The sequence below is a fragment of the Brienomyrus brachyistius genome, chromosome 16, assembly GCF_023856365.1.
Source record: "Brienomyrus brachyistius isolate T26 chromosome 16, BBRACH_0.4, whole genome shotgun sequence".
NCBI classification, from domain to species: domain Eukaryota; kingdom Metazoa; phylum Chordata; class Actinopteri; order Osteoglossiformes; family Mormyridae; genus Brienomyrus; species Brienomyrus brachyistius.
In genome coordinates, this window is record NC_064548.1 from 1,271,162 (window position 1) to 1,295,622 (window position 24,461).

Here is a 24,461-nt window from a genome sequence, read left to right on the forward strand (position 1 = left end):
TTTAGACTAAGAAACTACAGAAAATCAGCTCTGCATGTGATCTCCCCTTTACTGCTCAAGGAGGGCACACGCACATCAACAAATATCAATGCAACAATTACAGATGAACAATTTCTCACAGCTTCATAAGAAGTCAGAGTTCTGTGTAATTCAGAAATTGTCTAAGACCTCTGCTAGAACATTTTCTGCACTTCAAAATAAATGACACCTGGCTCCATTAAAAGAAGGTGATGCTGCCTGAACCACCAGCCAAGGCTGGGAGGAAAGGGAGGAACACTAGTAAAATGAAGGAAGAAAAGCAGCCCACCCTATCTCATGGTCACGGATACAAAAGTCAGGGAGTGTTATGAAGAAGACACCACACTTAAGACCATGGTTTTATGCAGTGAATTACACCAGAGAGAACTTTTGCATTTTAACTGTGTTACGTAACATTCCTCAGCCTTCATTTTTTTCCACAGAATGCAGGACATAATTTACGGTGCCAAACAAAACAGCGGAACTGCATTGTAGCCAATTATTTGTTTCAGTAGTTTTAAGATAAATAGAACATAAAATGGTTGTTTTACTTAGGTAAAAATCCAGTTGAAACAGACTTTATTTTAAAAAAGTTACATTGGCTTTAAGTGATGGCACATGTCGCTTGTGTTAATACTGCTTTGATTTTGAGGATGAAGTCTGAAGTGTAGGTGACATGCAGAAGCATGCAATTTGACGTTTGGGGATTGTAGTTTTTAATGGGACAATTTGAATAAGGAATACTGGTGATATGCTTTTTAAGGGGACAGCACACGAAAATTATAATACAGAGTATTAAAAGAACCGCTCTTTAAAGGAACTGAATTATCTTAGTGTATTTTACATCACAAGCACTCTCGGTCCGTTGGGGAGTCCGTCCCACTGTACTTGGAGAATGCTGCCATGCATTAATCATAAATTTCATTCAGTTGTGCGACAGAAGTTCCCTTCTAATGTTTTCTTCAACATAACAAAGTCCCACGGTAACAAAAGCGCTGAGGCCAGGATCGTTAATTGCAATGTGGGGAATGCAGACCAGCTGGGGTGGGGGATCGTGCTCAGTCACGGTAAAAGGCAAACGGGTAAATTGTGAATACGCTCTTAATCTAACTACAGCTTCTTGAATTGTGGGAGGCGTGTGTAACATAACGTTGTTCCACATACCAATATCACTACGTATCGGTATCGCAAAACAAAGTTTTAAATGTTAAGATTCTGTCATTCTGAAAATCTGAGTATTTAAGACATTATGTTACATAGCGATTTGTGGAGATAAATGCCCTCGGACAGTAGCGTTCATTTCATATTAAGTCTCTTTAAGTCATTGTTTTATGTTATGCAGGATGAATGTGCGAATTTTAATTAATCATCCTTTAAGGGTTATATGCTTACGGTGTTGTATACTATTCTCGGTGAACAAGTTAACTTATAAAAGTCTGTTCCTCTAATTATAGAATAATATATAGAATAATTATACAAGAGCTATAATTATTATGATGTTATTATTTAATTGTGTGGGCCGTGTTGCTTGATTACATTTGACTCTTCGGCACGTGGGACGCTGCCGGTTTGAAAGACGCAGCTTCACTTGTTTTCTGCACCAAGATGACGAGGTACGTTGCTTTTCTGCTCCCATTTTATCGGATAATTTTTCTTATTTAGTATCTGTCAAATTTGCATGTATATTAAAATATGTTTGGTGAGTAAAGTCAGTATATTGCTTTTAAATAAAGTGATTTTGTTCCGGGGTACAATGTTAATTATATTTAAATTTTATGCGCAAAGTGTAGTTGATATTTCGCTTTTCCGCGTGCGCTTTACTGCGCTTAAGTAAATAATTGCGCTTGCTTGTGAGTAAATTAGTTCATTGCTTTTAAATAAAGTGAATATTGTTGCGGGCTACTGTGTTGGTTATATTTAAATTTTATGTGCAAGTCGGCTAGTTTCCTGTGCCGCAAAGTCTAGATGATATTTCACTTTTGCACGTGCGCTTTCCCGCGCTTTCATGTTGCATTCGGAAGAGGATGCGGGTGGTTGCGCTCGGTGCTGCCTACAGCAATGATATTCCAGCAGACCAGGAGAGGGCAGATGTATTGCAACAAACACAGATAAAAGTAGTGAAGCAAGACCTGAAAAGTTTGTTTGGTGACTAAAATCAGTATATTGCCATTTAGTAAAATTTAAAATTGTTCCAGGCTTCTTTCTTGATTATATGTAAATTGTATGTGAAAGTTAACTAGTTTCCTATGCTATAATGCAGTTGTTCATTGCGAAGGTGTCAGTGCAGAACTGAATTCCATGTGCCAGGAGTGACTGACAGCTCTATTGTATTGCTTGTGTGTTTTTCCTCATTCAGAAACAAACGAATTGCAAAAGCTGTCAGCTGGAGCAACGATCGATACTGGGCAACTTGGGACAAGTGGATGGAAGTGATTGACTGGGAAGATGAGGAAGAGCTGTGCTCCCCAGCAGAATCACCCTCTGACCAGGCTGACCGTTCCATCGTGTCACACATCCGAAAGCCAATTGCCAAGGCAGTTAGCTGGACGGATGATGTGTATTGGGCAGCCTGGGACAAGTGGGATGAGATCATCTGCTGGGGTGAAGAAGGAGAGTGCTCCCCAGCAACTCCACCCATCAACCAGCCTGGGAGGGATAAGGGGTTAGACATGCATGGGTTAGAGGTTTTTCTGTTAAATGAAAGGACAGTCTCCATAAAGCCTGCAGATGACCACCAAGACAGGCTGAAAATAGGAGCCGTAGTGGTCGACCTCTGCCAGTTTGAGCTAGATGGTGTAAATGATAAATTTGAAATTGTCGAAATACAAATTGGAGAGGTCAAATTGGAGGAGACTGCAGAGAGGGGTTTTAATTCAGAATTTGAATTGGAAATTATGGATGTGGAGATAGAGGTTGTAGACAGTGAATTCCAGCTGAATGCTCTTAATTGGGAAATTGCTGGAACTAAAGTGGACAAATTATTAGTGGAACACCTGAACATAAATAATCTAGAAGCAGGCAGTGTGAAGGTGTCCACATCAAATGGGAATGTGGTATATGTCAATGGTATGTGAGTGTGTTTGGTAATGATGGGTGTGAATGGTGTGTGTAAGTGGTGTGTGTGTGTGTGTGTATGAGAATGGTGATTGAATGGTGTGTGTGAGGTAATGGCAGGTGTGTGAATGGTGTGTGTGAGGTAATGGCATGTGAGTGTGAGTGGTAATGGTGTGTGTGAGTGAATGGTGTGTGTGAGTATATGGTGTATGTGAATGGTCTATGTGTGTGTGAATGGTGTGTGAGTGACTGGTGTGTGTCTGGTGTTTATGAATGGTGTGTGTGAGTGAATGCTGTGTGAATGGTGTTTATGAATGGTGTGTGTGTGAGTGAATGCTGTGTGAGTGATTGGTGTGTGAATGGTGTTTATGAATGGTGTGTGAATGAATGGTGAGTTTTTGTGTGTGTGTTTTGTGTGTGTGTGTGAATGATCTGTGTGTGTGAGCCTGCCCTGTGATGGGTTGGTGTCCCATCCTGGGTTGTTCCCTGCCTCGTGCCTGTAGCCTCTGGGATCCATCTGACCGCCTGTTCCAAAAGGCAAATTGATCCCCACATCCCTGAACAGGAGAAGCGGTTTTAGAAAATGGATAAATGTTCCCAGAGGTGTGAGGCAACAGTGCTAACCACTGTACCATGCATATGTATAGGATATGTAGAAGAATACCTGTTGCAGTTATCTGATGTGTGTGTTTTTCACTCTCCCTGCCGGCCCCTGGAGGTTTGGGCTTCCCCTTTGAGTCTGGTGCCTCCCAAGGTTTCTTCCTTCTAGGGAGTTTTTCCTTGCCACTGTCGCCTATGGCTTACTCACTGGGGGCTTTGGGTGGGGGTGCTCTAAAGCGCTTTGAGACAATGTAATGTTGTGATATCGTGCTATACTTTGTTGTGTAATTTTCTATTTACTCATGCAAATAAATAATTGTTTGATAACAAAAAGCACTTGTTTCATTCTTTTTACTGCGAGCATATCAGTCACTTCCCTTGTGCTCCTGCATTCAAAAATGAAAGTTTGTCCTGCCCTGCACTTAATTGCCATGGATTCTACGGGAATGCAGACCTCTACTTTGGTGGAATCCTGCTGTTGTTGTAGATGGTCTGCTCAAACGCTTTCACATTGTGTACAAGCAGATTTGTTTCTGTATCTCTGTAGAGAAGCATTCTTTTCTTCTACCTGGCAAATCCACAAATATAATAGCAATCCACCAAGGTGCAAGTGCACCTAGCTCTTAAAGAAAATGTTAGAAAAAATTAGTTTATAGCATGTTTAAACCATAAACACAGCAGTGACTGAGTACATCCCTTGTGGACCAGGCGCCTGGCTTTGACTATTTTTCTGCCATTAAACTAGCAAAGGTGGCTTGGCCATGACGTAAAATAACTTGTGCCTTTAAATTGTTAAGTCCTGTGTGTTGTAAAGTGAGGTATGAAACAGATACCAGGTCGTTTCAGTAACGGTCAGCGTACGTTTTCTTCATGTGATTTTGTGGTTTCAAATGTTTCATTGGAATCAATAGTATTTGCCAATTCCAGTTGCCAGGTAACTTCAATAATTTGAATAGAATACATGATAACATTTTAAACTAGATTACAGTTAATTGTTATTTTTCTGTTTAAAAAAGACAATTGCTGTAATTTACATACGACAAAACCTGTAAAAGACATTTTGGAATTCTTTTCTAAATGAAATGAAGGTACTTTGTTACTCCCCTTGGGGAAATTCTATTTTCACCTACCCCATTTTGCCCTACTTGACACATGGGCACAGACGAAGGTGACAGCAAGCCTGGCAGCAAAGGGCAGCCACCTGTAGGGACACCCATGGAGCTGGGGGTTTTACAGTGATTAACAGCAATTTTGCAATACTTTTCTGGCAGTTTTTTTTGCTAGGAATTTACAGTCAATTCTACACTGAAACAGACGTCATTCCTAAGCGCAGCATGGACTGCTTCCGGACACAGTATCAAATGCGACTTCCAGAGTCACTTGAGTAAGCTGGAGATGCTACATCCCCGGGTAAGATTACCTGCAGTAGGCAGCCTACCAAAAGAGGGCCTTTCCTGTTCCCTTGGTGAATTAGAAAACCAGTGGAGAGAGCTCTCCTGTTGCAGTTTCACAGAGATGAACAACATGGAGAACTTTGGATTGAGGTTTTGCAGTATGAGGGTGCTGAAGGAAAAAGGAGTTTTAAAGACATTGGTCTGCCTGTACTGCAGATTTTGTCTCTGCCCATTTCAGATGTTCATGTAAAGCGTGAATTTACTAATGTGACATTCCTTAAATATAACCACCGAAACAGAACGGTTGTAAATTTGCTGTCCAGATTGGTAGATGTACAACTTGGACTGCAAAGAGATGGACTGACACAGAGGCGGAGCTATGGATAGGCCTGGGTGGGATTGACAGCTGGGCCCACCCATTCAGATTAATGAAATTACATTTTTTATATATAAATTACCGGCTTCTAACTGTTCCTATACATCACTGTTGTTACTGTGGCAAGTACAATAGAATGTGTGAGCTCCCTCTAGTGGTGCTCTAGGTAGAACACCACAGTCGTAGGTGTATTATTGTTGCAGTCACCATGTTGTAAATATATAAGCCAATTTAAGAAAATTTGGGGTAATGAGTTTCACTCAGAAGTCCATCCATCAGCCACTTTTCCATATTTAAAGGCTGCAGGAGGATGCTCACATGGAAAAAAAAGACTAATTCATTTCTTTATCCAAAACTATTTCTTTCCTCATTCATTAAAACGAAAAGAGCTTTAACTTGTGCGTGCATTGCTTCATTTTAAGCAGCATTATGGAGTATCATTGAAGATAGAAAAGTTTATGAAGGGTCTGATTTTCGACATCTTTTACTCCTGGTTTGGGCTATAAAATTGGAAGGAGTTGCCAAACATGACCGTGCAGGGTCTGCGCTGTTCTCATCTGTGAACAGTGTGTGGGTTTGTGGGTCAGGCATAAATTTGGGGGGAGGGGCTCCCTCCAGCATTAAAATAGGGAGATATCCCCCAAAATAATATAATTCTTCATATTCAAAAAAGTACAGATAAAATTAATCTATCTCACCAGTTAATGTAAAGTTTTTTCACCCCAAGCACACCTACCCTTCCCGAAAATGGTTTAGTCTGAAGTCCTGCTCTGGGGTACGTTTCCTATACCACGATGCACTTTGCAAAAGACAAATATATATCAGGAAAATATATAGCAGGAGATGAAAGAAAAAAGATACATTCTGCGGGCCATGGCTGCTGCCGCCTGGCAGAGGGTATGAGGAGGAAGTGCAGGGACGATGTCAGCATCACCAAAAGGATGGTTGCAGCACTCTGGAGGGAGCAGGTGAGGTGGGCTGGGGGGAGCACCAGTCTGCATTCTCTCACTCCTGGGGAGGACCGAGTATTGGCCATCCTAGATCTCAGAAGCACTTGAGGGAGTCCCGGGGTGCATAAATCTCTGTAGTCTACAGAGACAACTCCCAGACATCTGTGCTTTCTACTCCCCAGCCACTTCCTCTTGGCCCACCAACATTTGTCCCCCTGTAGTGTGATCACCAGGGTTCCTCAATGTGTGGCACCTCCACACCTGGCTCCTCTACATCAGCCATCCCTCCTATAGGCCCCTCTACATCAGGGCGACACTGTCCCCTGAGTCCCCAGAATACCTTTCAGTCTGGTAGATCACCAAACCCCAACCATCCTGCTTCCTTGTCACCACACGCCCCTCCTTCCCCCCACGCACTCAAGCCCACTGGTGCAGAAACATTCGCTGCCAATGTAGTGAAGAGCTCCTCAGGTCTGAAGGTGGAAAAAATATCTGTTCTGAGGGGCATCCGGGAGGAACCGGCAGCCCTGATGGAGCAGTATGAAAGACACCATAAAGAGGTGATCGCCTACCGGAGAGAGACACTGGCCTTACTGGCCCAAAGGGTCAGGAGGCCCAGTGTGACAATATACTGTATCTCCCTACCTCTTAATGTCAAGGGCGCCTCCAAGGGGCGGCCACATCCCTCCTTGGAAACCTCTGGCCACCCCTGTGGCAGCCCCCAAATATGGCTGTAGAGAGATTGTTTTATAGCGAAAGCTGTGGTGCACTCAGGGACCATTAACTGTGTAGCACCTGGGGCCTGCATCATGAAACTGAAAGTCTGAGTTAGAACAAAAGTTTTAGCCTAATAAAGTCAAACAAATGCAATGCGCGATCATAAAAATCATGCCTGTAAGAAGGCTCCTGCAGTTTTAAGGGCGCACCGGTGCATGCAAAGGACTGTGGGTGCACTGTGGGGACACCGAGGCACGCGCTGACAGCGTGTTAGAACTTAAAGTTTTTCCTGGTCAGCAATATATGGAAGTCCTTACATTATATGTATGTATTAAGTTATATAATTGTGCTATGTGATTACCGAATGACGCTAAACTCATTTAGTTTGGCTTTAATTATGCTGATGTTTAATGCCGGTGTTGTGCTGCAAACTGCCCCTCTGCCACGGATTGTAATCTTTCATTTTAAAGGAAGTGTAACTTCATTTATCTTGCTTTAAGCAAACTGAAAACTCACATTACTTGTTTATTATGATATTTTACAGACAAACCTGAAGTTAAGATTAACTACCTCCTGTAAAACGTCGCAAATGTGACATCATTTAAAGGCGACAGTAATGCTTCGCTTTTCGACGACAGACGCCTTCAGTCGCAAGAAGTGTTTCATTTTCTTGAATAATATTTTTGATACTTTGTTGAATTAATTCTGCCTCGATATTTTTGATATTCTGTCTTCTTTTCATACTTATAATGCGGCGAATAGCTTCATACTCGGCACATCACACCTGGAAATAAAATAACATCGAACTAAGCAACAGAAGTAATCAGAACATAAGAACATAAGAACTATACAAACGAGAGGAGGCCATTCGGCCCATCAAGCTCGCTTGGGGAGAACTAAACTAATAGCTCAGAGTCGTTAAAATCTTATCTAGCTCTGATTTAAAGGAACCCAAGGATTCAGCTTGCACTACATTATCAGGAAGGCTATTCCATACTCTGACTACACGCTGCGTAAAGAAGTGCTTCCTTAAATCCAGCTTGAAATGTTCTCCCGCTAATTTCCACCTATGGCCACGAGTTCGTGTATTTAAACTAATGCTGAAGTAACTATTTGGTTGAACAGCATCCAAACCTGTTAGAATCTTATATACCTAGATCATGTCCCCCCTCAATCTCCTTTGCTTGAGACTGAACAGATTTAGCTCAAGTAACCGTTCCTCGTATGACATTCCTCTAAGACCAGGAATCATTTTTGTAGCCCTACGCTGCACCTTTTCTAAGGCCACAATGTCCTTTTTAAGATATGGTGACCAAACCTGCACACAATATTCTAGGTGAGGTCTCACCAAGGAATTGTATAATCTTAGCATTACCTCCCTTGACTTAAACTCCACACACCTGGAGATATACCCCAACATCCTATTGGCCTTTTTTATTGCTTCCCCACACTGGCGAGAATGGGACATGGAAGCATCAACATACACACCAAGGTCTTTCTCATGATCAGCTACCTTTATTTCAGTGACACCCATGAAATACCTGTACTTTATATTTCTGCTCCCTAGATGGAGTACCTTACATTTATCGACGTTAAATTTCATCTGCCAGGTATCGGCCCAGTCACTAATTAAATCAAGATCCCGCTGTAGCTGCTGAGCCACTAATTCAGTATCTGCTACACCACCCACCTTGGTGTCATCTGCAAATTTCACCAGTTTACTGTATATATTGGTATCCATATCATTTATGTAAATTAGGAACAATAGTGGTCCTAAAATCGAACCCTGCGGTACCCCACTATGAACGCAAGCCCACTGTGACATTGTGCCTCTTATAACTACTCGCTGTTTCCTATCTGTTAACCAGTTATCAATCCAGGTCGCTACGGTACCTAAAATACCTGTCACTTTGAGTTTAAGTAGGAGCCTCTTGTGGGGGACAACATCAAAAGCCTTTTGGAAATCTAAGTAGATGACAAGTAGTCAGCACCCTGCACTTCTTAGTATTTAGAAGTTATGTTTTTCATTGGGTCGAACTTGCTATATCTTGACGTTAAAATTTAGAAAGCTATGTGATTTAAAAGTACTTTTTTCACTTTAATATGACATTATTTTATTAATGCTATATTATTCGTTAAACTTTTGTTTTAGTAGTGTTTGAGATCACAATCACCAGTTACAGCTACTCTTTGCTGAAACAGACATTAGACTAATTATGTCTGGATAACTGAGTACATACTGTATTGTGCATTTTTTCCCAGTGGCGAGTCTCCAAAGTTAGCCAGACTTCTGCATCAAGCTGCAAGGATATTAATGAGACAGTCTGAAAATTCAGACATAGTTGTAGCAGAAGCGACATCACTGGTGTCAAATCAAACACCTGGGGTGTCAACCTCAGCCAGTCTTTCTGCACTTGTTGCATATTCTGAATTTAACACATCTAGACAGGACCAGATTGAAAGAAATCTAGTCCAGCTGTTCCAGTTGTATGACCGTTTTAAGAGGACAAAGGGACCCATACCAAAGGGTGAAATAGAGAGCAAGTATAACAACAGAGTCATGGACACATGACTTCTTCTGTTTTGCGGAAAAAGATGTCCATCCTTTGCCAGAAGAACATAGTCATTTACAGAACTGTGGCCTAGGTAGGAAGCGAATAACATTCCCAGATAAAAATGGCAATTACAAAGACCTCTGAGATGTCCTGTATGCAGCTTATCCACCACTTAATACTTCTGGAGGATTTCAAATTTTGGCATGTTTTAGATCAATATATTTGGAACCTCTGCCAATACCACCCAATGGATATAGCGTGAAATACCTTAGAACAGAGAGTGGTTTGAATCAGGCAGTCGACTATATCCGTCCACTCCGTCCAAGTTAGCATAAGCACAGATGGATTGTGTAAGCTTAATGAGGTTAGTCACAAAAAATCTTGCCTTTTTTGTACACTTGTAAATGTTTCATGAAAGCATCTCACTTCTCCTACGAAATATCTTCAATTTCTTTAAACTACTACAAATAATTACTAAATAGAGTTATGTTCAGAGATTTACATATGTCTTGTTTGTATTATGCTGTGTTTAACTGTTATGCTTTCTACCTTAAGGGCCAAGCATTTGTGCTGGAAAAATGTCAGACCTGTAGAAATTATATTCCCATGCAGTCTCTAGTTCAGCATGTTGAACAGTGCTCAAGGTAAAATACATGATTTAGACTTTTTTTGTCTTGCATCACCTGAGACATTATTTGAATGTGTGTTAAATGGACTTTAAAACTCGCTGAGCATTTGTTAAAGTATTTAGATGTATGCTGAGTGATTTTAATGTATCATTTAAATGAAAATGTCTTTATATTCTTCTTCTTGTAAAGCAAAACCAACAGCCAGATACCAGATGCCAGGCAGAGGAAGCACCTTGTACTTCACAATCACTAGCTAACATCCAAGCTGATATCACCCCGCAGATTTTAACTTCCACTGTTATAGACACAGAAAGTCCATCTGTTTGTACATACAGGTATGATTAATGTAAATGAGGTCTCAGAAAGATAGAAAATGTAAGAACAACCTCAAATGAGCAAATTTTTTCAGGGACTATTTGGACCTTGTTTGCTCTGATGTGAGTGAGTCAGAGGATGAACAAATCAGTCGAGCTATAGAAGAGTCATTGATAGAAATGTCAAGTGAGTTTAATGTTCAAATGTCGCAATTTTGTTATGTAGTGTTTTTTTATGTTTGGTTGTGTGACTGTCTTTTCAGGCTGCAGGATGTCTTGCAGATGCTGCAAAAGGAATATTGATAAGGATGAAGCTCTTCGCTTCAACATCAACCGGAAGAACATTTAGGATGGTGCTGTCCGCACAATGAGGAGACCAAATTTCTCTGCCAGAAAGAGAATTGATGCCAAATTCACTTATGAGGGAAATTCTGTAGAAGCAGTTTATATGGGTGGCCCAATGAGGGAGTTCTTCAGACTTGCATTTCAACATATAAGGCAGAGCCCAGTGTTCACAGGTTCTGACTACCAGCGAGTTTTGGAGTGCCATATATGTGTGTAAGTGTTGCAGAGGGAAACCATCAAACATTTCATATATATGTCAGGCTTTGGTTACTGTTGAGAATGTAATTGCATGATTTCTCATCTTTCTCTGGTAGCTTTAAAAGAAAACAGCTACTTTTATGCAGGAGAGTTGATTGCAATGGGCATAGTTCAAGGAGGACCATCCCCACGTTTCTTTGCTCCAGTCTTGTATCAAGCCATAGTGTCAGGTGCAGAAAGTGCAGACATTGAGGACATTCATGATCATGAATTAAAAAGCTTGCTGTCAGAGGTAGGGGAAGAACGTGAATAATTGCATTTCAGACTGCTGTACAATTTTAAAATGGTGTTTATAGCAATGTTTACGTATTCTTTAGTACGTTTTGTCAGTTCTCTTTATGCTCATGTGCATTTGAAAAGCTTGATATTAATGTTTGCATGAACAAATAATTCACTGTAAAAATAAATGTTTTCAATCCAGTGTCAAGTTGTGGCTTCAGAGTTTAAGAAAAACCTGAACAAAGCTGTTGAAAGATGTGAGACCCACCTGATGCTGGCTGGATGTCTGCGAAGCATCTCTGTCAGTAATAAAAATGAAGTGGTGCAAGACGTCATTAATTGGTTTGTCCTTCAGGATAAGGAAACACTTTGAAAGGCATGTTCCTCATCATGTATTATCCATGTTCAAAGTTTATAGGGCATTCAAAATTAGTGGATGTTTTTTTTCTCTTTTGATCAATGTATCAAAATTTTTTATAGGTTCCAGGATGGGCTTCGTAGCTGTGGACTACTGGATGCTATCCAGAGCCATCCAGGCGTATTCAGAACGGTATTTACAAAGATCAACGAAAAGCTTACAGCTGAGAGTATTGAACAGCAGTTTACAGAACAATGGTCTGAGCGAGGGAGCGACAAATACAAAATCGAAAATGAAGCTATCTCTTGGATGCTAAGAGAAGGTATTCCTCAACCACAATTAGAACCAAACTTAAAAGGATGTGGAATTCTAAAGAATGATGGTTCTTCCTAATATCAGCACTACATATATTTAAGTAAAATTCAGCCTTATTTACTTTATACATGGAACCTGGCAAAAGCAGCCAGCCATTACTGACACATGAGAAATTATAGATAGAACATTTTTCTTCTAAAATGTATAGTAATTTGTATCAAAATTGTAACTAATTAAAAATTAACTGACTAAGTATATATGACTATACTATACGCTACATAGTGCAGGACAGTTACACTTATTTTTGCATTGTTCATTGATTTTGCATATGCTTCATACAGGTTGATAGAACTGTTTGTTGTTACATTATTTTTACACTACAGAGACTTAAACTGTGCCTTATTGGCTCTTAAACTCAGAATCTCTCGAGTCCCCTTTAGGAACAGGCTGGGTCATATGATTTGACATGTTACACACTGGATAACCTGTTACAGTTTTCTCCTATATATCCCATACATGGGGATGGCACAGTGGTGCAGTGGTTAGCACTGTTGTCTCACAACTCTGGGACCATCCAACCATCCATCTTCTGAAACTGCTTCTCCTGTTCAGGGCCGCAGGGGCTTCTCCTGTTCAGGGCCGCATTTAAACCCAAATCCCAGAGGTGTGAGGCGAAAGCGCTAACCACTGCATCACCGTGCCACCCGCCTCTGGGAACATACTGCGGTTAATTGGAGTTAACAAGTTGACCATGAGTGTGAATGGTGCACACAGGCAGGCATGTAAGTAGGCAGGCATGTAAGTAGGCAGGCATGTAAGTAGGCAGGCAGACAGGCAAGCGCGCGCGAACACAGACAGGCAAGTATGCACACATGCATAAAGGCACTCCTCCAAACAGTCAAGCACACACGCACACAGGCAGGCACACACACACATAGGCACGCACAAATGTACGCACACAGGCACGCACGCAGACACACACACACATAGGCAGGCACAGACACAGGTAGGCTCACAGGCACTCAGAGGCACCCATGCATGCAAGGACACACAGAGACACAGGTGCATACAAGCACACAGGAATGCACGGACACAGGCACGCAAGCACAGGCATGCACAGAGGCATGCACACACACAGACATATACACACAGGCAGGCACACACACGGACACACACAGGCGCGCAGACAGGTAGGTACTTACACAGGAATGCACGCACCCACACAAGCACGCATGCACTCACACAGGCAGACATGTACACAGGCACGCAGACAGGTAGGTATTTACACAGGCATGCACGCACCCACACAAGCAGGCATGCACGCACACAGGCAGACGCGCAGACAGGTAGGTACTTACACAGGCATGCACACATGCAGGCACGCATGCACGCACAAAACTCCTCGTCCTTAACCCAGGACTTCCAAACATAAGCAAAACACAGTTACAATATTAGTTGTAATTATTAGCATTAGTAAGATTCCCCTTACATTGCATAATAGGTAAGAAATAAATGGATGTAGAGAAGAAACATGTTTACAATTCAAAGTATATTAGAGATGCTGTAAGTATGTATGTGAAGGGTTCAATGGGGCTAATCCCACAATGATTAAAAACAATTTGACAAATTCAAATAACAGGCTGAGAAGGATGTTCAGCTTCAGCCACCGGCTCTCGTTTTTGACAGTGGGGTGTAATTTTGCCGGTTCTTTCCTTTCTTCTGTTTCCCATACGTTGTTTGCAGAGGCCCCTTCACCACATCGCCATGTGATGTGGACACCTTCACACTGCCTGCTTCTAGATCATTTATGTTGAGGTGTTCCACTTTAGTTTCAGCAATGTGTAAATTAACATCATTCAGCTGGAATTCATCGTCTACAACTTCTAATAATAATAATAATAATCAATACTTTATTAATCCCTGTGGAGATATTGCGTTTTTTGTGTCTCCCTCAACATGCCCTTTGTGGAGTAAGTTGTCTGTGAAGGGCAGCTACCTGTTGGGGCGTCTAGGGAGCTGGGGGGAATTAAGGGCCTTGCTCGAGGACCCGCAGACGTGCTGAGGCTGGGTTTGAACCGGTGACCTTCCGATTACAGGCACAAGGACTTGGTCTATGTATTGACCCCTGCCCCCCAACTGTGTATGAGTAGCATTTATGGTGTTTCTTGAATGTGAGCTAGTACATAAACCAGCTAGTACCCACCCTTGCAAAAATACTCTAGAGTTCCGTCATACACATTCTTTTATTTTCTTGCATTGTCCGTTTTTGTTCATAGTCTGTAATTTTCCGAATAACGGCAATTTCTGATAACTACTGGAACTATGAATTCCGGAGGGGAGAATATATTCATGCAAGTTCCATTACATGCTATAGATATATTGATCTGATACCTTCCTTTATCAGACTGTTACTGTACTACTGTTAAAAACCACAGATATTTTATTCTGATTGTATGCATTTCCTTATTAGGGCACATTAGTTAGTTCTTTTAAAAAATCAGTTTATTCTGACATCGTAAAATTCCTGATCAGAGTTTACCCTCTTTAAAATGACAGGGTTACACTTGTGCCATTTAATTTCCGTAATCTGTGGCAGTCAGTGACAATGACTTATTTACTACCAAACAGCACTGAGATTGAGTAGAGTGAGGGGCTTAGGGCGTATTACGGAAGAATAAAAGCTGAGTCCTGTATCCAGGCGAGATGCGTAGCTGACAGGCTGATGAACGTTTCAAACTCTTACCTCCACCGTACTGACAGGAACGGCGAGCTGCTGTGGCGTCATGGCATCAAACTTCTGTTTCTCCAGGCAAGAAAACAACCAAGACCAGCCTTAATAATCTAAACACTTTGAAGACTGATATAAATGGTAAATATGAGGCGTGAATACCATCCAACACTACCAGTTACTCAGTGAATACTCAGTCATGCAGAAATATAATCTAAAGTTATAATTATGGGGACATGTGGCCATCCACTGCAGGTGACAATGTCCTAAACTCTTTCATACTTAAAGAACGCTTACAGTTATTACTTTGTAAGGATGCATAGAACTCCAGTTCAGTATATTTATGGAATATATACAGCAGCAACTACTTTATGGTCATTTATTAAGTAACAGACTTATTTTCTACCTGCGGGATCTTATAATTATGCTGAAATAAAAATGTAACTTACAGCGTAAAAACATGGAATCCAGTCCAAAATTTATTTAGTTTGACATGTGATCAAAATTCAGAGTAAACTAATACATGATAGCATGCATGCAAAAGATCAAAGGCAGAACAGGGGCTGTGAACCCAGTCTGCATTAAAATGGAATTAACCATCTCTCTCAATATAAAATCGGGATAATTATTCTCTTCAGAGGCATCCATAGAATAGTGTATCCATCCCCTCACTCCTGTGTATAGAGGCATATCCTAAGGCTCCGGCAACAAATTTCAGCTCAACAACAGCATCAATAATTTTACAGCTAGTTTTAAAACTTGCTTTAACATACAGTGATTGCAGAAAATGATAAACAAATTAGGTAATATTAATAAAATCATTAAAATGTGCAGAAAAGGTTTTGAAGTTTACATCACGATAAATGAGAACTACACGTGATTACTAATTACTGTTAACTAATTTGCTGTCTGGACTTTTTACAGTGAGGGGGGAAAAGTCATTATATGTCAGGATGCCAGTCAGTGGCACAGACACAAGTTGGCCAGCTGGCCTATTCATTCAGCACCAGCCCATCAAGTAGAGAATTTATTTACGTAGTTTTAAGTGGACAGATTTCTGACTAATTTTCAAGCATGTGCAACAAGCAATGACAGATATTGACGTTAGTTTCACACATTCAAAAATATTCAGTAACTGCGTTGCTTGTGACATTTGCGTTTGGTTTATACTTTCATAAGGTGTTCGAATTTTTTACCAATATGTTTTGTTTTGCCATTTCCAAATATATGTGTTATTCTAACATCCGGAATACGGCACGTATGGTAGATGTTCATGGACGTGGATGGTACTCACACAAAGGATGTGAGGACCGACTTCAAATAGCATATCTCGGGGGGGCCAATAGTACTATTGGCACACGTTTCCCTTCGTATCAAAACATGGGTTAGTATGACGTGTTCGTAGTGAGCATATATATCCTCTATCAGTTTTATCACAATCTCGTATATCATACCTTTTGTTAGTATAGGTATCTAGCTATTCTCCCTTTACCTGTAGAGTCCATTAATCACGGCGGGGGATGCGGAAAATAAGGAGGACGCTATAGCGGATCAGTCCAATATTTATCTTCTCCGTCAACTCCGGGAGAGAGAGCAACAGGACAGAGACAAAAAAAATCCAAAATCGAGGTAGTGAAAACAGACAGGTGGTCAGGCGATCGGCATCGGCAGTGAGAGGGCTAGGCTATAAGCGAAGGGCGGAAGAGGCAGAACAGAGGTGGAGACAGGTCAGGGACTAAACGCTGGAACTTAGCACGGAGGGCTGAAGACCGGCAGGTGTGCCAGACACGAATAAAAAGGCTCGCCGATTACCCCGACGGGCATCAGCTGGTAGAGGAGGGCAAACGGTAACCGGTCCTGCCGGTTCTCGGGACAGGTGTAGAAGCGCTACGGCCGCTGCTCAACTCCCTCCTAGGGAAACCAGCGGGGGTGTGGCAGGGGAGTCCCGTGTGACGTCATAGGGGCTTCCCCTGGGCGATCCACGACACCATTATGCCCCTCCAGCTATTATGGACAACCCGTGGAATCTACATTGAGCTTGGTGTGTAGCTACATTATACATTCCCCCATGCCCAGTGCATATCATTATCAAGTATCATTACACTGAGGTATTTCAGGCTTTAGATGTAACCACGTAGTAGAACTAATACTCCACAGTTGCTTCCATGCACTATGATTAGATGTCAATAACATTCGTTGAACATTATTTCGTTGTATTTTGGCATTTAACATAGCCATAGTACATGCAGTCCAATTCATCCATCGAGTTCGGTCACAGCCACTTGAGGGGGCACTCCGGCAGACTCAAGGATGTTCTTCCCCCTATAACACCCCCTGCAGAAGTACATCTCACTTCCATTAGTAGGGGCCAGTTCAGCATGGTTGGTTTGCTGGACAGGTGAAGTTGTCTTGCTGTCGATCTTGTATGCTGCTTCTCCATCCAATCCTAAAAGTGGAAGTGTGCTCCAGCTCGGTCATTGGGACTGTATCATAGCCGAAGGCTGTCAGCAGCATTGGCCACGCCGTCCACCAGGGCCATTGCGCCATCCTTCACGCATAAAGAAGAACTGACATCCACATTACTGTAGTTTTCTCATAAATAACATTTATTAGCTGGGATACGTCACCAACTTTCGGCGCCTGGCTTCATAACGGCCACAGTGTTATCTTGTCCCACTGTTTCTATAAGGAAACATTCCAATTATTCCTTTTTCTGGATCTATTTTTATAAATGAATTGTGAAGGAAAAGGAAAATATGCAAAGGAGGCCAAACTAACACTGCAATCTGGAGTAATGTATTTTATTCTTTTTATAATAATGGATGAAGTTTAGCTTCCTTACACTCTCTCTGTACCTCTGTTTCTAATGCGGGTTTACGTGAAGAGTTGTACTGTATTTAATCTAACTACAGCTAGATCAGTACCAGAGATAAAAACACTGGATGTCGCGTTGAATACAGCCGTCTATGGGAGCGAATGCGTCAACAGAGCCGCCATCTTGGGACGGGGTAGAGCTCCTTTTAAATGAATGAACGTCTATCAGGGACAAGCTGGCATTCAGAAATAAAGAACCATAAATGGGCAAATTTGAGAAGCGATTTTTATTGTCTTGGTTCATTATAAATGTCAGACATGTATTTATGACCGAGCCACGAGTAAATCGACAGGGAAGCGGTTTTTCTTAACACAGCCTACTCTTATGTTCAAAATGTAATGCGCATATAGGTATTTTTTCATTCTTCCAATCGAAATAAACATACACTACTCTCCTACTACGTGCAGAACAATGCAAATACAAAACACCACAAAAAAGGCCAGCAATGTTAGCTGAAAGACCCTGGTAATCTCCATGATAAATCCCATTGTGTTACCACTCATGCATTTACATTAATGCAGGCCGGCTCGTGGCATTGGCAATATAGGCAATGGGCCAAGGGCGCCATTCATCCAGGGGGCGCCACAAACGGAGGAAGAAAAAAGTGTGACATTCCACTATTCTTAAAGCTAGTTGGTATTAATGTGTCTTCATATGAAAAGAACAAGCCCACATGAATTTACCTGCTAAACAAAGCCTATTAAGTAATAATAATAATAATGATGATGATGACGATGATGATGATACATAACTTTCCTATGAGCCCCCCCCCCCCTTGTAACCTCCCCCAATAACGAACACAAGTTGATCTCTGATCACGGGCATTTATTCACATATCTATCCGGTCGAGCATGCCGTGAGAACTAGATAAAATAAAGCACATACATCAAAAAATGAATAAGTAAAAACACAGGCAATTTCCTAAAAATAATCAAACACAAACATAAATAGGCTACAGCTCGCTCACGCCATTAACTTATGAGTGCAGCTCATACAATAACTCCAATATCCATGAATATTGACATTATAACTTAAAACACTTTCTCAGCCGCATAACAAATGCTGCACTTATAACTGAGCAAAACAAAAATGTTACCTGCAAAACTGACCAGACCGATGAGGCGCCCTAGGCGCTGATGCTCGCCTAGGGCGCCTCATCGGCTAGGACCGTTACTGCATTTAAGCATTTGGCAGACGCCTTTATCCAAAGCAACGGGCATTTGTATAGACTTGTAGAGAACTATAGACAATGAACTGTACACAATACATTTTCCAGACAAAGAAAATTCTTTCTTTTTTTTTTACATTTAATATGAAAGATGAACATCCGTTTACCTGCTTTTTGGAAAAATAACTATAGACAGGGCAGGTCCATACACACAGGCAACTTGTGTATATTTGTCAAGAACTATAGCCAATGAACTGCAATATATACTGGTGTCAGTACAGAAGCTGTGTCTTTCCTGTGGGGTGGGGGTGGGAAGACAGAGGCTCTGTGTCTAGTATTTAGTATCCTTGTAACAATACTATTTTACACAGTTTCTTCCTCAAACTGCTGCTCTGTAGTTGGAGAGTATGTACTTTTGCCACATGGTCTTCTCTCAACTTGTGAAAGCAAGACAAGTGAAATTAAATTGAAATGATGGTTGCCAATGCCATCTTGAGTTTCAGCAATGTGATCACAACGATTAAATATATCCTGAAAACCTACATCTGCTTTCACAACCCTATTCAACAGAGACTGGATGTTGGAGGCCTGTCTGATGCACTGCTCAGCTGAGCCAATCGCCTTTACTGTACCATGGCTTAGTATCAGCAGGCCTCCATTGTTACGCAAGGTCAGCAGATGATAGTTCTGACGAGACGTGAAGGCACGGCTGTACTAACCAAGCTACTGCAGCACATCACACTTCAGCTTCTTCACGACCTGCCTAACAACAAAACCTGTGATATACACCAGAGCATTCTCAGTTAGGGCTCCAAAGCTGGCTGGCAAGTAGCTATGGTCTAACACAACACCAGTCACTTGCTCAAAAGGAGAGGACCCTCTTGTGTCCCTGTCCTTTGGCATGGCTTTGAACAGCAGAAATGCCCATGTTGCCTACATCAAAAGCTTTCTTGCAGATCTTGCAGTATGCCCGATGTACATTATCTGTCACATGCCCTATCCAGTACCTGAACTCAGGATTTATCGTCCATTCCACCTTAAACGTACACCTCCTTCACATGATTCTGCTCTCCCTCACTTCTGTAATTAGAAACACATTCTCTAAATTAACCATTATAGGCTACTATTTTCCTGCAACACTGCCTATTAGTGTCAAAGATATTAAATACAGTAATGCACAAAAATGTAGGCTAAACAGAAATACTGATCCAATACAGATTTTCTGTAGGCTAACTGTGGTAAACTGAACGTGAAAGCATACCCATATAATTCCTCTAGAGGGAGCTAACGTTCTGGGGAATAATGGAAGCTAGCTAGAACAAGAAGTTGAGCCAGAAGCCGTTAAGCCTGTTTGCAGTTGTGCAAATAAATGGCACAAGCCAAGTAATATTTATTGTGTGGTGATTGCTGGGCTTGAAGGATATCACAGGAACCTACACAAACACACAAACACAGGCATTTAGATGTAGGCTTCAAGTAGCCTAAGCTCAATTTGTTTTTAAATGAAAGAGCTCTTAGTCTAATCATTTTTAAGACTGTTATCGTCTTTGTGCTGTTTCAGATTTGGTTCACTGAATTTATTTGCTTAACAGTGGGACCACGTAGGCCTCCAAAATGATTTTAGATCGATTACCGTCATTGACAATTAGCACTATGCTAACACCTAATGGGAACTGCCATTAACAGGCTAACAGAAATTAGCATCGCCAATTTACTTGACATGTTTAACATGCGGCCTGGGTCCACATCAGATGGTATGAAGTAACAAAACTATCAGTTGCACCATATGCACTGTGGTCATACTTACAGTCATGAACTTGAGAAATTTCAATTGATGAACTGATATCCTTTTGTTCTCCTGTCAGCTACTAAGAAGCTAGAGCAACGAGAGTCAAAATATGATAAGTCGCATTAAGTTGACGTCATTGTCCAAGGTATACATAATGGAAACGAGGCGGCGGCCATTTTACTGGGGTGCGAGAGACAAGAGCAGCAAGAAAACCGGAGAAAAACTGAGTAGGGGCTATGCTGTAACAACGCGAGACCTCGACGAGAAGCACGGCAGTATTGAACATGGCGGTGCGCAGCTGACTGCAAAAAGGTTATCAATCGGATTCTTTCCACGCCAACTTATCTCTAGACAGCCTTAAAGGTAATCAAAATTCATTTCAGTTGTATCCATAAAAAAATTTAGCATCCTGGAGCACAGTGAAATTCTGAACAGTTTAGAAAATTGTATAGACGAGTACTTCGAGAGAATTGCTATGCGGAAATCAGACAAAACACCGACCACTTCCACCTGTAAAAATAACTCGTCCTCCAAGAGAAGCCGCCCCGAGGACTCCCCAGAAGCGGCTTCTCGTAATACCAACGATGTGACAGACATTTTGGAGTCTATAGATATACGACTATCCTGCTTAGAGGCGCGTCTGTCCCTAATGGAAATTCTCCATAAAGAGTTCCAGGCTTTGCGTGAGTCAGTGGAGTACAGCCAACAACAGGTGGAATCACTTGCTGCAGAGAATGCGACCCTCGGGGAATCGGTAAAATCCCTCACAGATGGAATGACGCGCCTTTCGGAGGAAAATTAAAAAATAAAATAAACTATCATTGACCTCCAGGCCCGCAGCATGAGAGACAATTTAGTAATTTCAGGCATCCTGGAGAAAGCATATTTTAGCACTTTGAAATTGCTAAAATATAAAGTGCAATACAAATAAAATTTATTATTATCCATCCATCCATCCATCCATCCATTTTCCAAACCGCTTATCCTATTGGGTCGCGGGGGGTCCGGAGCCTATCCCGGAAGCAATGGGCACGAGGCTGGGAACAACCCAGGTTGGGGGGCCAGCCCATCGCAGGGCACACTCACACACCATTCACTCTCACATGCATTCCTACGGGCAATTTAGCAAGTCCAATTAGCCTCAGCATGTGTTTGGACTGTGGGGGGAAACCGGAGTACCTGGAGGAAACCCCACGACGACATGGGGAGAACATGCAAACTCCACACACATGCGACCCAGGCGGAGATTCGAACCCGGGTCCCAGAGGTGTGAGGCAACAGTGCTAACCACTGCACCACCATGCCGCCCCATTTATTGTTATTATTATTATAATTATTATTATTATTACAGTGAAAGAGTTCATTCTCACTCAGCTAAAACTCCCGGAGGACACAGTAAAAACCATCAGCTTCTATCGAGTTCACCACCTAGGAGTGAAGAGACCCGACGGACGCAGACCCAGACCAATAGTGGCTAAATTCGAGCACTTTAAACAAAAAGAACTGGTTAAAAGCCTCGGCCGGGAATTAAAAGGAACAAACTTTAGCATCAACGACCAGTTTCCCAAGGAGATCCTGGAAAGAAGGAAGATCCTGTTCCCTATAAGGAAAAAAATTCATCGACGGAGGCTCCCGTGCTGTCATCGCGGTCAACAAACTGTATGTCAGCGGATGGGTCTTTTGCCACCGGACCCGGAGCCGTACAGCATCTTCCAAATAATAAAGTCCCAGGTCCCGATGGTTTCCCAGCAGAATTCTACAAAGTATTTTGGCCAACGTTAGCACCCGTTTTTATCAGAATGGTTACTGAAATTCAGAATGATCACTCGCTATCTCCAAACATGAACTATTAGCCTGCTTCTGAAACCTGGTAAAGACCCAACGTCGAGCTACCGCCCAATCTTACTCATAGACGTAGATCTTAAAATAATTTGGCAAAGTCCTTGCCAAAAGATTAGAGAAAGTTAGTCCATTTCTTATACATCCTGACCAAACAGGTTTTTATCAAGGGTAGACACTCAGCCAATAATACACGTAGACTATTGAATGTTATAGACTATTGCTCCATTAACAAATTAGAAACCACGGTTATATCTCTAGATGCAGAGAAAGCATTTGACAAAGTAAATTGTAAATTTCTACATAAATTTGGATTTAGTTCATCCTTCATAAGCTGGATTAAAACACTATACAGCTCTCCAAATGAATGTATTAGGACAAATGAACTATTTTCTCGAAGCCTCCGTTTGCAGAGGGGCACCAGGCAGGGCTGCCCGCTCTCTCCCTCGCTTTTTGTTATCTTCATTGAGCCACTAGCAGCGGCGATTAGACAAAATTTACATATTAAAGGAATTCAAACAGAAAAAATAGACCATAAGATAAGCCTTTATGCAGATGACGTATTACTCTTTCTTAGGAACTCACCAGCCTCTCTTCTTAAGACAATATCACTTATAGATAAGTTCTCATCTATATCAGACTACTCCGTCAACTGGAGCAGACCAACAGTTCTGCCTTTGAATTGTAATTTCCAAAACACAACTGCTACTCCGTTGCAGTCAGGTAACCTCAGATACTTAGGCATACATTTTTCCACCAGGCTCTCAGACTTGGTACAGATGAATGACATTCCAGTATTAAAAATGGTAGAAGATGATTTCATGCGATGGAAAACTCTACCTATATCACTCATGGGTATAATTGCCACCATTAAAATGAAGATCCTGCCTAAAATCAACTACTTGTTCTCAATGATCCCTAATATTGCTTGGTTTATATCACTAGACACAAACATCTCATCATTTTTATGGGAGAATAAACCATCGCGAATAAGATTAAAAACCCTACAAAATGCTAAAGGTGATGGTGGTCTAGAACTACCAAATTTCTATCACTACTTCTTAGCCAACAGATTGCAGTATGTATCAAATTGGATTAAATCAAGCCCAGTAGACAGTCCATGGCTGGACTTAGAACAAGCAATCAGTGGAGAAGTAAAAAATCTCTGATCTACCCTTTATAAGTCGTAGCATGAAGTGTTATAACTGTTTTAAAAGCCTTAGTAACCTCATTGACAGCCTGGTGGGAATTTTTAAAAATAACCAGGTCTGCACTTAGCCCTGTAATCTAACACCCATTTGGAACAATCCAGATATTTGCCAAAAAAAGAAAGCATTGAACTTTCCTGTATGGCGTGATAAAGGGATTATAAATCTATAAATAGATGACTCAATTTCCCTCCCAACCTCAAAATGGGAGCAAGATCTATCCATTGATCCCGAGCAAAACGTTTTGAATCAAATACGTTTAAACCCTTTCAAAATGACTAAAAGTCCCAACTTGCAACTTGTACAATACAAAACTCTCCATTGAATACACTACACAGGACAAAGGATGTTCCAAATAGGCCTTAAACACTCAAACTTATGTACCCACTGCTCAGGTAACTTTGTGGAGAACTACAGTACATGCATGCAATATGGTCCTGCACACCGGTGCAGAAGTTCTGGCAGATGATATGTGAAGATCTATCAGTATGGTTTAATTGTCATATCCCAACCTCACCCACACTGTATATTTTAGGAGATGCAAGTGAATTAGATATGGAAGAAAATAAGGCACACATAATCCTTACTGCCTTAGGCATTGCAAAGAAAACTATCTTCATGAACAGGAAATCAAAAAATAATTTATGTATTACTCAGCATAGAAATTTACTGTTAGACCACTTAAGTATGGAGAGAATATCTGCTCCCATCCAAAATAAACAATTATGTGAATTGGATTCTCTCTGGTCCAC

At 41.5% G+C, this 24,461-nt stretch overlaps 1 protein-coding gene across 1 annotated transcript; it reads left to right on the forward strand.

The window, feature by feature from the left end:
* Nucleotides 1-961: 961 nt before the first annotated feature.
* LOC125709967 (uncharacterized) lies at nt 962-4,005 on the forward strand. The gene is made up of 2 exons (XM_048979067.1): nt 962-1,631; nt 2,375-4,005. Exons 1-2 carry the CDS (start codon nt 1,624-1,626, stop codon nt 3,090-3,092), a joined length of 726 nt encoding a protein of 241 aa, XP_048835024.1. The 5' UTR covers nt 962-1,623; the 3' UTR covers nt 3,093-4,005.
* Nucleotides 4,006-24,461: the final 20,456 nt, after the last annotated feature.